We start from the raw sequence: 14,168 nt of genomic DNA, 5'->3' as shown, positions 1-14,168 counted from the left end.
TGTTAGACAGGGTAGTTCTAGAATTTTTCCTGGAGACGTGGACAAGGGATGAACCAAGAATGCTTACCTCAGGATTATTTGTAACAGGAAAATTAGAAGGATCCCAAACCATCAAATATTTTTAAATGTTCCATACAAATGTTAACTCCATGAGGACAGGGATTTTTTTTTTTTTTTTTTGGAGGCTGGCTGGTATAGGGATCTGAACCCTTGAGTTTGGTGTGATAACACCATGCTCTAACCAGCTAAGCTAACCAGACAGTCCCTTGACAGGGATTTTTGTCTGCTTTGTTTATTGCAGTGTTTCCAGTGCCCAGAACTATGCTTGGTACGTAGTAGGTGCTCAATAAATACTTCTAGCTGAATTAGTGAATATGCACACACTTATACACGTGCACCTATACTTCTTGGTTCTGTGCCTCAAAGTTAATAAACAGACAATAGATGGTATTTAATGTTATTTTTATTGTTAGTGATAATAAATTGACCCATAACCTTCACACCAGGTACACAGAAGAAAGTCAAGGCTGGAGTTCCACTCTCTTGTCTCAATCTCTCTTGTCTCTCAGAGCACATTGTCACAGAACAGGCCATAGTGAGGCAAGAGCTGAGGGGAAATGCTGTCTATGAAAAGAGAAAGAGCACAGAATAGTGGGAAGGACAGGGGTCAGGGTCAGGAGAGAGGGATTCTGGTCCTAGATTGGACAGCAACTCACTGAAGACCTTAGGAAAGTCCTCTGCCCTCTTCGGATCAAGGGCTCCACGTGGAAATGAGGGTGCTGTCTGGATGACTCGGGAGCATTTTCCCCTAAGATGCACTGGTGTTCAGAGGATGGCACATGTTCAGCTCTCTTCCACCTGTGCAGTGGACAATGGCCTAAGAAATCAGGGTGCATATATGTTCTGTTACAACCATTTGGCAGAGAGATCCTGTAAGTCAGATTTGGTAGCCCTCACTGTCTTTAGTCTGAAAAGGTAAATCATGATCACATAGGAGAGCTGGTCTTCCTACCTTGGAACTGGATCTCGGTTAACATTTATAATGGGTATGGCGACATGCCACCTGGATTCCCCTTTGAGAGAGGACTAACGAGTCCCAGCTGCTGGGAAAGTGTCACCAGGCAGACTCCAGCTGTCAGCCCCTTCAGGTGTTGCCTCAACTGCAGAAAGCCTTTCGCTCAAGGCCACTCCCCTTCCTGAGTTTCCCAGTCAGCGACTGGTCCACATAGGAGGTATAAAGGCCTTGCCACCTCTGTCTGCTGCAAGATAGCTGTAAAGGTCATTCCAGCTCCAGGACTATCCCTGGGCTTGGCTGAGGCTGTCATTAGCCCTGCATCCGTGATCACTTCTCCCTGTGCCCTCTCCCTGAATCCCCTCCTTTCCATGGGTCTTGGTTCCTATGGTACTCCCCTAAAACATCCTGCACACTAAACTCCATCTCTGAGTCTACTTCCTAGGGAACTCGCCCACAACATCATCAATCCGCTGGCATGAGAAAAACCCCTACCCTGTGAGTGGAAAGACCCCAGTTCAGGTCCTTCTGCCCCTGCTTAGTTGTGCGCCACAACCCAAGTCACTCAGCTGCTCTGACTCTCCCATTTGTCAGATCATAAGTGGGGATGATACAAGGCAGGCTGTTTAGCACAGTGATATGAGCACTGGCTTTGGAGTCCAGTGACTTTGAATCTCAGCTCCACCACTCCTTTAGCTGTGTGTCCTTGAGCAAGTGACTTCACCTCTCTGAGCCTCTTTTTCTCATCTGTAAGATGGGGATGATAGAAAACATACCTTATAGGATTGTTGTGAGGATTTAATGTGGTAATGTATATTGAAGGGCTTAGGACAGAACCTGAGCCCAAAGCAGATAGTCAATAAGTGGTGGTTGTTATTATTTATTATCATTCTTTGTGAAATAAATTTTGGACAAGGGAGGTAAAAGTTCCAGGAACTGTCTGATTAGGACCCTAATGACAGTAAAGTATGGATCATAGCCTATAACTATATGAATACAATAATGACCTTTAGCAAGAGGTAATTTTTTGGAAAGAATGGGCTCTAGCTGTGTGGAGGAGTGGGGGGATGAAGGGCAGAGAGGAGGCAGAAGGTCTCACCAGTACATTCCAGGAGCCTACTGGAGATCCATCCTGTTTCTTAAAGCATGAGTGACTGAGCCAGGCTTCAGCCTCTGATGCCAGCCGACTCCAGGCGTGTGGGTTTCCACCCAGGTTTCCTGTAGGGTCAGCCGGGTCTAGAATCACAGGCCTGAAGAACAATGTTTAGATAGAGACAGGTGAGGACTTGGAGCTCTGTCCAGGATGCCTAGATATTCCAGGCAGAGCAAAACACCAGCCCAGGGCAGGCGGGGACTCGGGGCATGAGGAGGGTCCCAGTAGGGCACTGGCCCATGGCATGTGTCCTGAGTGCCCTGCTGCACAGTGGGCAGGGAGCATGAGCAGAAGGAGCCTTGCACTTGGTCCTGACAGATGTGGGTTTGAATCTCACTTCTGTGCTTTATTCATGGTGTGCTGTTGGGCAGGGTCGCTTCATCTCTCTAAGCCTCAGTTTCCTCATCTGTGAAATGGGGTGAGTTGAACATGCGCATCTCAAAGGATGTGGTATGAGAATAGAGAAAGCCAAGGCATGTGAAATGCTCAGCACAGTGGCCAGAACATAACGAGGGGTCAATACGTGTCAGTTATAATGATAGTAATTTTTATTATTATATTAGGATGTGTTAGACTTGCAGTAAGCTTTTAATTCCTGGGAGCAATTATTATTATTATTGCTGCTGCTGTTATTTTAGTTCAAATTCCAGCTACGTCACTCATTTTCTGTTAAGTTTTTGGCAAGCTTCTTACCTCTCAGAACCTTAGTTTAGGCATCTGTAAAATGGGTGGCATAACTGCAGGTTGTTATTTAAATTAAATGGCAGTAGTAAGGTACCCAGCACATGATAGACGATGGGAGATGTTCAATACGTGTGGAGCCCTCCCACCTCCTCTACTTCCAAGGCACTACAGCTATATCCAGGGATTCACTTATGTTGGGAGGCAAGCCATGTGAGGATAAGGTACCTGGGTTTATTGATCTGCCTGTTCAGGTACTCTTTAATATCAGGGTTTTCAAAGTTGTAATACACTGTCCAGTAGATACAAAGGTACTGGTATTTGATGATTAATTTCAAGACTGTCTGAAAGCCCTCGGCTGTGCTGAACTCTGTTTCTCGACTCCCTCGCTCCCAGGCATAGACTGTCAGGAGCTCCAGGGCGTACTGCTGTGGCAGTGGCTTCCCAATCCTCTTCAAACACTGAGAAGAGGAAAAACAATCAGAAATACGGGTTTGTCCAGCTTTTGTGTAAAGTACATTTCTCATGGGCCAAATCCAGCCTGTCACCTGTTTCTGTAAATAAAGTTTTCTTGGCACAAAGCCATACCCATTCGCCTATGTGTGCTACAAAGGCAGAGTCGGGTAGTTGTGACAGACACCACGTTGCCCACAAAGTCTAACATATTTACTATCTATCTCTTTACAGGAAAAAATTGCTTTCCTCTAGTTAAGAGGCTGAGCTCTGGATTCTTACTTACCTTGGTTTAAATCCTGGCTCCAACACTGTCTGATTCTCAGCAGATGACTTAGACTCTCAGAACCTCATTTTTTTTTTCATCTTCCCAGTGAATGGTAATATTAGCATATACCTTTATAAGGATACTTTGAAAATTAACCAAGAGAAAGTACTTAAAGTATTCCTAAGAGCCTCACAAAAGCCAATAAAATTCCCTTTGGAGGAATATATATGGGGGGTACTTTTAAAAGTTTGTGGAAAAAAAGAATTAAAAGATAATACAAATCTTTTCATGGACTTTTTGAAGTACCTGCATATAACCCAAAGCCTTAAATTATTTCAAAAATAATTTTTTAAGCCCAATCACCAGCACACAGATAGCCAGGCACACAAGGAAACAAGTGATGAACAGCAGAAAAAAGAGAAATAGTAATAAATCCATAAAACTTTAAATACTGGAAGATTGAACACAGATTTTAAAATAACTAGGAATATAATGTTAAAAAGAAATAATAGGAGCTTGAAAGTGTTAGCAGAAAATGAGAAGCCATAAAAAGTAATATGGCAGATTTGAAAAAGAAAGAAATAGAAATCCTAGTATAAAAATGATAATAACTGTAATTAATAACAAGAGCAAATTAAACACAGCTATAGGGAAAAGCAGTTAATAGGAAGGTAGATTAGAAGAAACTATTCAGGATAAAGTATGGAGAGACAAACAAAAAGATAGAAAATATCAAAGAGGGTGTAGAGATATAGAAGACAGAGCAAGAAGGACTAACATACATTTAACTGAAGTTCTAGGAGGTGAGGAGAGACACTATATTAGGAGAATGGCTGAGGATTTCCAAAACTGATAAAAGATATCCATCCACAGATTCAGGGATCCCATCGAAACCCCAAGCAGGACAAATAATAAGAAATGGTCATTAAGACACATCAGATTGAAACTAAATGAAATCAAAGACAAAATCTTAAATGCAGCCAAAGGAATAAGACAGGTTACTTACAAAGAAGCCATAGTTAGACTAACAACTGACTTCTTAATAATGACGCTGGAAGATGGAATGATATATTCAGTGTACTGAAATGACCACCAACCCAGCAAAAAACCAACTTCAACAAAAAGAGAGGCATTTTCAGATAAACAAAACCGAGAAAGTTCACTACCAACACACGGTTACCAAAATAAATAGCAAGGGATGTACTTTAGGAAAATGACCTCAGATGGAAGGTTAGAGGTAGAGGAAAGAATTAACAGTGAAGAAGGTGGTAAATACATGAGTGGATGAAATAAACATTGGTGTGTAAGACAATAATAATGTTTTGAGGCACTTAAAAAAATAGAGAGACTTGAAATACACAACAAAAGTGGCATATAAATTGGAGGTAGTGGTAACAGTAGTTAGTGGAATTAAAGTATTATAAGGTTCTTGTATTGTTTTAGAGGAGGATAGCAGGAGAAAGAAAAAGACAATTCTTGGCTGTGCAGGACCATCCTGATTACTATAAAACAGCTAGTATTCCTGGCTTCTTTACACTAAATATAAGTAACACCCTTGTCCCCCTATCACCATGGTTACCAAAAATGCCCTCACTAATTTTTAATATTTCCAGGGGGCAATACTTCTCTTGTCAAGAACCACTTTTCTAAGTTCTAAAATGCTCAGGCTCCATAATTAAAATTCCTGGAACAGCAAACACTGAGAAGTCTAGCAACTAAATGATTGTCCTGCTTTGCCTAGAGGTGTTACTTTTAAATTAGGAAGGTTATCCATAATTATTTTCACTCATTCATTTATTGATTTATTCATTTATCATCTAACAGATATATATTGAACACTTATTATATTTGTATATCAGGCAAACTCTTGAGTCGATAGACCCCAATTCAAGGTTTAGTTCTGCTACCTATGAGCTGAATGAGCCAACTGACCCTTAGTTTCTCTTTCTTTATTATTATTAAATGGGGTTTAATAATAATACCCACCCTTACCTAGCTCACAGAATTACTGTGAAGATTGCATAAGATACAGGGCATTTAAAAGTGAACAGAACTACAGCCATCTGATCTTTGAGAAAGGCACCAAGCCTATACACTGGAGAAGGGACTGCCTCTTCAGCAAATGGTGCTGGGATAACTGGATATCAATATGCAGGAGAATGAAACTAGACCCATACCTTTCACCATATACTAAAGTCAACTCAAAATGGATTAAAGGGGCCGATCCTGTGGCTCACTCAGGAGAGTGCGGCGCTGGGAGCGCAGCGGCGCTTCTGCCGCGAGTTCGGATACTATATAGGAATGGCCGGTGCACTCACTGGCTGAGCGCGGTGCGGACGACACCAAGCCAAGGGTTACGATCCCCGTACCGGTCACAAAAAAAAAAAAAAAAAATGGATTAAAGAATTAAATATACACCCTGCAACAATGAAACTTCTTAAAGAAAACATAGGAGAAACACTTCAGGAAGTAGGACTGGACACAGACTTCATGAATACGACCCCCAAAGCACGGGCAACCAAAGGAAAAATAAACAAATGGGATTATATCAAACTAAAAAGCTTCTGCACAGCAAAAGAAACAATTAACAGAGTTAAAAGACCACCAACAGAGTGGGAGAAAATATTTGCAAAATATACATCTGACAAAGGATTAATATCCAGAATATATAAGGAACTGAAACAACTTTACAAGAAAGAAACAAGCAACCCAATTAAAAAATGGGCAAAAGAGCTAAGTAGGCATTTCTCTAAGGAAGATATATGAATGGCCAACAGACACATGAAAAAATGCTCAACATCACTCAGCATTTGGGAAATGCAAATCAAAACCACACTGAGATCCATCTCACCCCAGTTAGAATGGCTAATATCCAAAAGACTGTGAATGATAAATGCTGGCGAGGTTGCGGAGAAAAAGGAACTCTCATACATTGTTGGTGGGACTGCAAAATGGTGCAGCCTCTATGGAAAATGGTATGGAGGTTCCTCAAACAATTGCAGATAGATCTACCATACGACCCAGCTACCCACTGCTGGGAATATACCCAGAGGAATGGAAATCATCAAGTCGAAGGTATACCTGTTCCCCCATGTTCATTGCAGCACTCTTTACAATAGCCCAGAGTTGGAACCAGCCAAATGTCCATCACCGGATGAGTGGATACGGAAAATGTGGTATATCTACACAATGGAATACTACTCTGCTATAAAAAAGAATGAAATACTGCCATTTGCAATGACATGGATGGACCTAGAGAGAATTTTATTAAGTGAAACAAGTCAGGCACAGAAAGAGAAATACCACATGTTCTCACTTATTTGTGGGAGCTAAAAATAAATAAATAAATACACAAAAAAACCGGGGTCGGGGGGGGAAGAAGACACAACAATTACAATTCCTTGAAGTTGATACGACAAGTGAACAGAAAGGAGATTGTTGGGAGGGAGGGGAAGTAGGAGGAGGGAGGGAGGTTTCAGTGATGGGCCACAGTAATCAACTACATTGTATATTGACAAAATAAAACAAAATTTGGAAGAAAAAAAAAGTGAACAGAAAAGCACATCACATCCACAGAAGACAGATAAATTAAGCTAAGCACACAACACATGTTAGTATTATGTATACTCTTATGGTGGCTAAAAGAAGCTACATTTATTAGGACCAACTCTATGCTAGGCACTGTGTTACCTCCTTTACTATTGCTATGGCATGTTACCCTTTGCAAATGACAAAACAGAAGGAACAAAGAAGTTAAGTTGCTTGCTCAAGATCAGACGGCCAGGAAGTGGGGAGAAGGGAGTCTGAATACACATTTGTTTGAAGTGCTTATCTTGCCCTATCCATCTTCTGAAGAGCGTGATTGACTCTGTGAGTGTGTGTGTGTGTAGTTAGAGCATTCATTCATTTATTCAACAGTTATTCATTGAACACCTATTATGTGTCAGATACTATTCTAGGTTCTGGGGATACAGTAGTGAACAAAACACAAAATTCCCTTCCTTCACATATTTTCCTCCTCTCCTTTTCCCCTCCCTTCCCTCCCTCTCTTCCTCACCTCTTCTTCTTGCTCTTTCTCTCCTCTTCTCCTCCCTCCCTCCACCTTGTCCCCTCCCTCCTCCTTCTCTGCTCCCTGCCCAGGCAGGGCCCACAGTGCTGGCAGGGGAGCCATACCAGTTGGTACCAGTGCTTGACCAGGCGGATGAGGCTCTTCAGCTTTGTTGGACGCTGCTTCAGGAAGTCTCGCTGTAGCTCTGTGAAGCAGGTGGAGAACTCGCCCTCTCTCTGCAGGTTGGTGCACTCCCGGATAAGCCGGACGTACACTTGGGGGTCAGGTGTGTAGTCTCTGAAGCGCTGACCTGTGAGGGAGGAATTCATAACTTTAAGATGTCAGCTCTCGTAGGCATTTCTCTAAGGAAGATATACAAATGGCCAACAGACGTATGAAAAAATGCTCAACATCACTCAGCACCCGGGAAATGCAAATCAAAACCACATTGAGATACCATCTAACCCCAGTTAGGATGGCTAAAATCCAAAAGACTATGAATGATAAATGCTGGCGAGGCTGCGGAGAAAAAGGAACTCTCATACATTGTTGGTGGGACTGCAAAATGGTGCAGCCTCTATGGAAAATGGTATGGAGGTTCCTCAAACAATTGCAGATAGATCTACCATATGACCCAGCTATCCCACTGCTGGGAATATACCCAGAGGAATGGAAATCATCAAGTCGAAGGTATACCTGTTCCCCAATGTTCATCGCAGCACTCTTTACAATAGCCAAGAGTTGGAACCAGCCCAAATGTCCATCATCAGATGAGTGGATACGGAAAATGTGGTACATCTACACAATGGAATACTACTCAGCTATAAAAACGAATGAAATACTGCCATTTGCAACAACATAGATGGACCTCGAGAGAATTATATTAAGTGAAACAAGTCAGGCACAGAAAGAGAAATACCACATGTTCTCACTTATTGGTGGGAGCTAAAAATTAATAAATAAATTCACACACACATACACACACACACACACACACACACAAAACTGGGGGGGGGAGAAGATATAACAACCACAATTACTTGAAGTTGATACAACAAGCAAACAGAAAGGACATTGTTGGGGGGGAGGGGGGGAGGGAGAAGGGAGGGAGGTTTTGGTGATGGGGAGCTATAATCAGCCACAATGTATATCGACAAAATAAAATTAAAAAAAAAAAAAAAAAGATGTCAGCCCTCTTCTGAGGTTCTTTTAGTCACTCTGGGGGGACAAGCTCACTGGCCATGGGGCTCTGTGGAAAGGGCAGCAGACCCAGGGCCTGGAAGCCTGAGGTTCATTCCCAGTCCTCCCTTCTATCTCCACTGCCGTCACCCCGTCCAAGCCACCATCATCTCTCGCTTGTTCTATGGCAGTGGGCTGCTTGCTGGTTCCCCCACAGCTGCTTCTCAACCCAGCACCTAGAGAGATCTTTTAAAATCTAATCATGCCACTTCTTTCTTCCCATGACATTTGGAATAAAAAACTCGGAAGTCCCTGTGGTGGCCAACGAGATCTGGTGTGATCTGCCCTTGCTACATCATCCACCTGCTGCCTGGCTTTCTTCGGCCACTTACTACCCTGGCCTTTTTTCTCTTCCTCAGGTGTGCCAAGCTCATTCCTGCCTCAGGGCCTTTGCACCTGCTGTTTCTTTTGGCCAGAACCCCAGGTCTTCTTATGGCTGGCTCCTTTGTATCACTGGGGCCTCCGCTCAGATGTCACCTCCTCAGAGGACCCTCTTTTCCACCCTGTGTAAAAAAGTCCTCCAACCCTCATCACTGTCTGTAGTATCACCCTGTTTAGTTTTTATCCCAGCAAATATTACTCCATATATCTTGTTTATATGTTTATTGTCAAGCTCCAGGAGACAGGTTCCTCGTCTGGCTTATTCACAACCAGAGAACAGCGCCTGGCACACAGTAGATAGTGGGTGCACAATGGGTCATCTATGATGATCTGTGCTTATAGTTGTTTTTTGTTTGTTTGGTTGGTTGGTTGGTTTTTGCAGATGGGGATCGGAACCCTTAACTTTGGTGCTATCAACACTATGCTCTAACCGACTGAGCAAACCAGCCGGCCCTGCGCTTATGGTTGTTAATTGGCTATCTCCCTCCACCAGCCTTGCCTCTTCCGATCCATTTCCCATATGACAGTCAATGCCATCCTTCTAAAATGCAAATCTTATCATGTTACTTCTGCACTGGAAACCTTTCCGCGGCTGCCCAGGGTGCTTAGGAGAAATTCACTACCAATTTTGGGCTTTTGCAGGATCAGCTCTCCCGGCTCGTTTCTGAGTCACTTCCTCCTCGCCCTCTCCACTCCATTCAGACTCAGTTTCCCGCATTTCCCCCAATGCACCCTGCTCTCTTCTAACCTCCCCTTCTCTCTCTCCCCCTCTTATTTTTTGTAACCATCGTACCCCAGCACCAGACACAGTACATGACAAAAAGGAGAAAGTCTCAGACTTTCTCGTTTCTTGGTGCCTTTGGAGAACGTCAGTATTTTTTCATGGCTCTCCCAGGCCAAAAGAAATCCCTCACAGTTCTACGAAGTAGTTCGGTCCGAACAACTTAACAGTAGCAGTTTGCGCCATGTCCAACGGATGTCACTATGTTTCCCTCGAAAATTTAAAATCTTAACTGTCCCCCCACCCCACTCCACCAGGAGTTCATCGTGGTGTCCTGGGGTATCTTAGTGTACAGTTGGGGAACTCATATTTTTGAACACCTATTATGTGCCAGGCCTTTTCTGAGAGCTTAATGCAGATTATCATTTAATACTTAAAATAACGTTATGACATATGTGGTGTGGTTTTACCAGTTTTCCTAGTGTAGAAATTGAGCCTCCAAGAGGTTCCTCTTTCTTTCCAAACGTTTCTGCAGATTTCATGTACAGACCTCAACCCTCAGCGTGAGTTTGATGAAGTTTCCTCATGTGTTGGAAGAAAGATGAAATTGATCTATTAACTTTAAGCCAGATCTATGCGAGCCCATTTTTAGAAAGGTAAAATCCACTCGTTTTGCCATAAATAGAACTAGTAAGTTTTGCAGATGTTCTGTAAGAAATGTCTTTGTCCCCAAATTGTGCCAATCTGGTGTTTAATGTCCCTCCCATGAAGGATTATGACCTTATTCATTCTTGCCCCAGGAGAGATTCTAAAATCTCCCCCCACATAGTAAAGGGATGCCCTTGTTGGGTAAAGCTCTCAAACTGTGGGAGACTTCTGCTGAGAAATATGAAGAGAGAGAAAACCATTCTGTGTTATAGGCCAGAGGCTGAAAACCCTGTGGCTGGAAACACTTACCCAGGGCGTCAAAGGCAGGCAGCACGTCAAACTTCACACCCTCCCGGAGCTGGGGGGATCTCAGGGTGAAGCTCAGTGAGCGAGGGCTGAATAATTCTGAACTCTGGATCTCAAATTCCACGTCAAATTTTCTCTCTCTTTGGCAGGCTTCCAGCTGTTTCTTAATTTCCTTGATATACTTTTCCCGGAACCTAAACTGGTTCTCAAAACTTGTGAGAGGGCTAAGGAAGACGACCAGGTCAGCGTCGGATTGGTCTTTGATGGTTGTACCTTTGCCTGAGGAACCACCCTAAAAAAGTTGACAAGTATAACTGATGCTTAGTGAGAAGGGCCTCCCTATATGAAATGATAACAACAATCACTAACATTGAGTGCTAGCCACCGTTCTGGGGGCATTACAAGTCTTAACTCCTATCACGTTCACAATGACTCTATGATTTAGGTACTGTTATGATTAATTCCCATTTTTACAAATGGGAAAACAAATGCTTAAGGAGATTGAATATCAGCCCAATCACCCAGCTAAGCTAGTAGGTGGCAGAGATGCAATTCAAACCCTGGGTGCCTTATTCCAGGGGCTGTGTTCTTTACTCCTTGTCCTTTACTACTTTATGTTATTAAAGACCCTAGAGTAGCTCGTTCTAAGTGGTTTACACCCATTATCTTACTTAATCTGCATTACCCTACAAGGTATTGGGAATTATAGATAAAGAAATTGTGGCCCAGAGAAATTGTGTCTTGCTCAAGGTCTCACAGCCAGTAGGTGTTATCTGCTTTCAAAACGTATGCTCTTAATCAGCTCGTGAGACTGCAGAAATGCTGAGTCCCCAGCCTAGCCACTAATTAGCAAATCATTTGCCAGAGCCGGACCTCACTTTCCCTATCTCTGATATGGAGCTAGCGTAGGACAGTGGTTCATAAACTTCACGGGGGACACTTGTTAATAATACAGGTATAGGACCTTGCCCCAGAATCTATTTTTTTGGGGGGGACTGGGGGGAAGGCAGCTGGCAGGTGCAGGGATTGAACCCTGAACACTGGTGTTAGCACCTCAGAATCTATTTTAACAAGCTGTGGTTATGTCTTTGCTATGCAGAGATCAGAAACCACCAGCCCTGAAGATCTCATGTTTTTGTGCTGTTCTCTCTCCCTCTCTCTCTCTCTCCCTCCCTCCCTCCCTCCCTCCCTCTCTCCCTCCCTCTCTCCCTCCCTCCCTCCCTCCCTCCCTCTCTCTCCCTCTCTCTCTCTCTCTCTCCCCTCACCTTCACAACCTTGGACACCCACACAGACTGGTAGTTATCTCGGAAACACCTTTCCTTCAGGAAACTGCAGATAGTGTTGATGGCATACTTGACCTTCGTGCAGAAATCCCTGTTTGGCAGGAGATAGGCTTCAATGAACTTGTCCAGATCCTTGGCTGGGGTATTTCTAAGCTCCATCACGACACTGACACTTGGGCAGGGACAGGAGAGCTGGTGGCAGCAGCACTGTGAGCCTTTACCTTGCCCGCCTCTGGCTGAGCCTGGGCTGCCTTTGGTTTCGTTTCCTCGGAAGGGAGGAGCTGGCCGTTCCCTTGGGGGAATCACAACAGAGTTGCGTCAGCTCATTTCCCCTCTTTCCGAAACTTATCTTTTGTTCATTAACAAGCAGCCTAGCCTTTCCTCAGACTCTACTCTGAAAAATGGGGGATCCCCAGCCTAGAGAAATCATACTTAAAAAAAAAATTAATTAATTAATTGATTTATTTTTATTTTTTATTTTATTTTTTAATTTTTTCTTAATTTTATTTTATCGATATACAATGTGGTTGATTATTGTGGCCCATTACTGAAACCTCCTTCCCTCCTCCCTCTCCCCCCTCCCTCCCGACAATGTCCTTTCTGTTTGCTTGTCATATCAACTTCAAGGAATTGTAGTTGTTATATCTTCTCGCCCTCCCCCCGGTTTGTGTGTGTGTGTGTGTGTGTGTGTGTGTGTGTGTGTGTGTGTGTGTGAATTTATTTATTTATTTTTAGCTCCCACCAATAAGGGAGAACATGTGGTATTTCTCTTTCTGCGCCTGACTTGTTTCACTTAATATAATTCTCTCAAGGTCCATCCATGTTGTTGCAAATGGCAGTATTTCATTCGTTTTTATACCTGAGTAGTATTCCATTGTGTAGATGTACCACATTTTCCATATCCACTCATCCGATGATGGACATTAGGGCTGGTTCCAACTCTTGGCTATTGTAAAGAGTGCTGCGATGAACATTGGGGAATAGGTATACCTTTGACTTGATGATTTCCATTCCTCTGGGTATATTCCCAGCAGTGGGATAGCTGGGTCATATGGCAGATCTATCTGCAATTGTTTGAGGAACCTCCATACCATTTTCCATAGAGGCTGCACCATTTTGCAGTCCCACCAACAATGTATGAGAGTTCCTTTTTCTCTGCAACCTCGCCAGCATTTATCGTTCAGAGTCTTTTGGATTTTAGCCATCCTAACTGGGGTGAGATGGTATCTCAGTGTAGTTTTGATTTGCATTTGCTGGATGCTGAGTGATGTTGAGCATTTTTTCATATGTCTGTTGGCCATTTGTATATCTTCCTTAGAGAAATGCCTACTTAACTCTTTTGCCCATTTTTTAATTGGGTTGCTTGTTTTTTTCTTGTAAAGTTGTTTGAGTTCCTTGTATATTCTGGATATTAATCCTTTGTCACATGTATATTTTGCAAATATTTTCTCCCACTCTGTTGGTTGTCTTTTAACTCTGTTATTGTTTCTTTTGCTGTGCAGAAGCTCTTTACTTTGATATAATCCCATTTGTTTATTTTTCCTTTGGTTGCCCGTGCTTTGGGGGTCGTATTCATGAAGTCTGTGTCCAGTCCTAATTCCTGAAGTGTTTCTCCTATGTTTTCTTTAAGAAGTTTTATTGCTTCAGGATGTATATTTAATTCTTTAATCCATTTTGAGTTGACTTTAGTGTATGGTGAGAGGTATGGGTCTAGTTTCATTCTCCTGCATATGGATATCCAGTTCTCCCAGCACCATTTGCTAAAGAGGCAGTCTCTTCCCCAGTGTATAGGCTTGGTGCCTTTGTCAAGATCAGATGGCTGTAGGTGTGTGGGTTGATTTCTGGGTTCTCTATTCTATTCCATTGATCAGTGTGTCTGTTTTTATGCCAGTACCATACTATTTTGGTTATTATAGATTTGTAGTATAGTTTAAAGTCAGGTAGTGTTATGCCTCCAGCTTTATTTTTTTTGCTC

The 14,168-nt window shown here is 42.9% G+C and overlaps 1 protein-coding gene across 2 annotated transcripts; it reads right to left on the bottom strand.

The window, feature by feature from the left end:
- Positions 1 to 445: 445 nt before the first annotated feature.
- On the bottom strand, positions 446 to 12,415 carry OAS1 (2'-5'-oligoadenylate synthetase 1). Of its 2 annotated transcripts, none has more exons than XM_063085744.1 (6): positions 12,176 to 12,415; positions 10,914 to 11,202; positions 7,741 to 7,925; positions 3,075 to 3,307; positions 2,112 to 2,262; positions 446 to 877 (listed from the first exon to the last, which is right to left on the bottom strand). In XM_063085744.1, the coding sequence occupies exons 1-6, from the start codon at positions 12,350 to 12,352 to the stop codon at positions 809 to 811; spliced, it is 1,104 nt and encodes a 367-aa protein (XP_062941814.1). In that variant the 5' UTR covers positions 12,353 to 12,415; the 3' UTR covers positions 446 to 808. The 2 variants fall into 2 exon arrangements, with proteins under 2 accessions (XP_062941814.1, XP_062941815.1); XM_063085745.1 differs by having other exon boundaries at positions 446 to 858.
- Between the last annotated feature and the right edge of the window lie 1,753 nt (positions 12,416 to 14,168).

The sequence above is a fragment of the Cynocephalus volans genome, chromosome 2 (assembly GCF_027409185.1).
Source record: "Cynocephalus volans isolate mCynVol1 chromosome 2, mCynVol1.pri, whole genome shotgun sequence".
Lineage (NCBI taxonomy): Eukaryota > Metazoa > Chordata > Mammalia > Dermoptera > Cynocephalidae > Cynocephalus > Cynocephalus volans.
The sequence above is the reverse complement of the archived record's forward strand: the minus strand, read 5'-3'. Positions and strand labels throughout refer to the sequence as shown.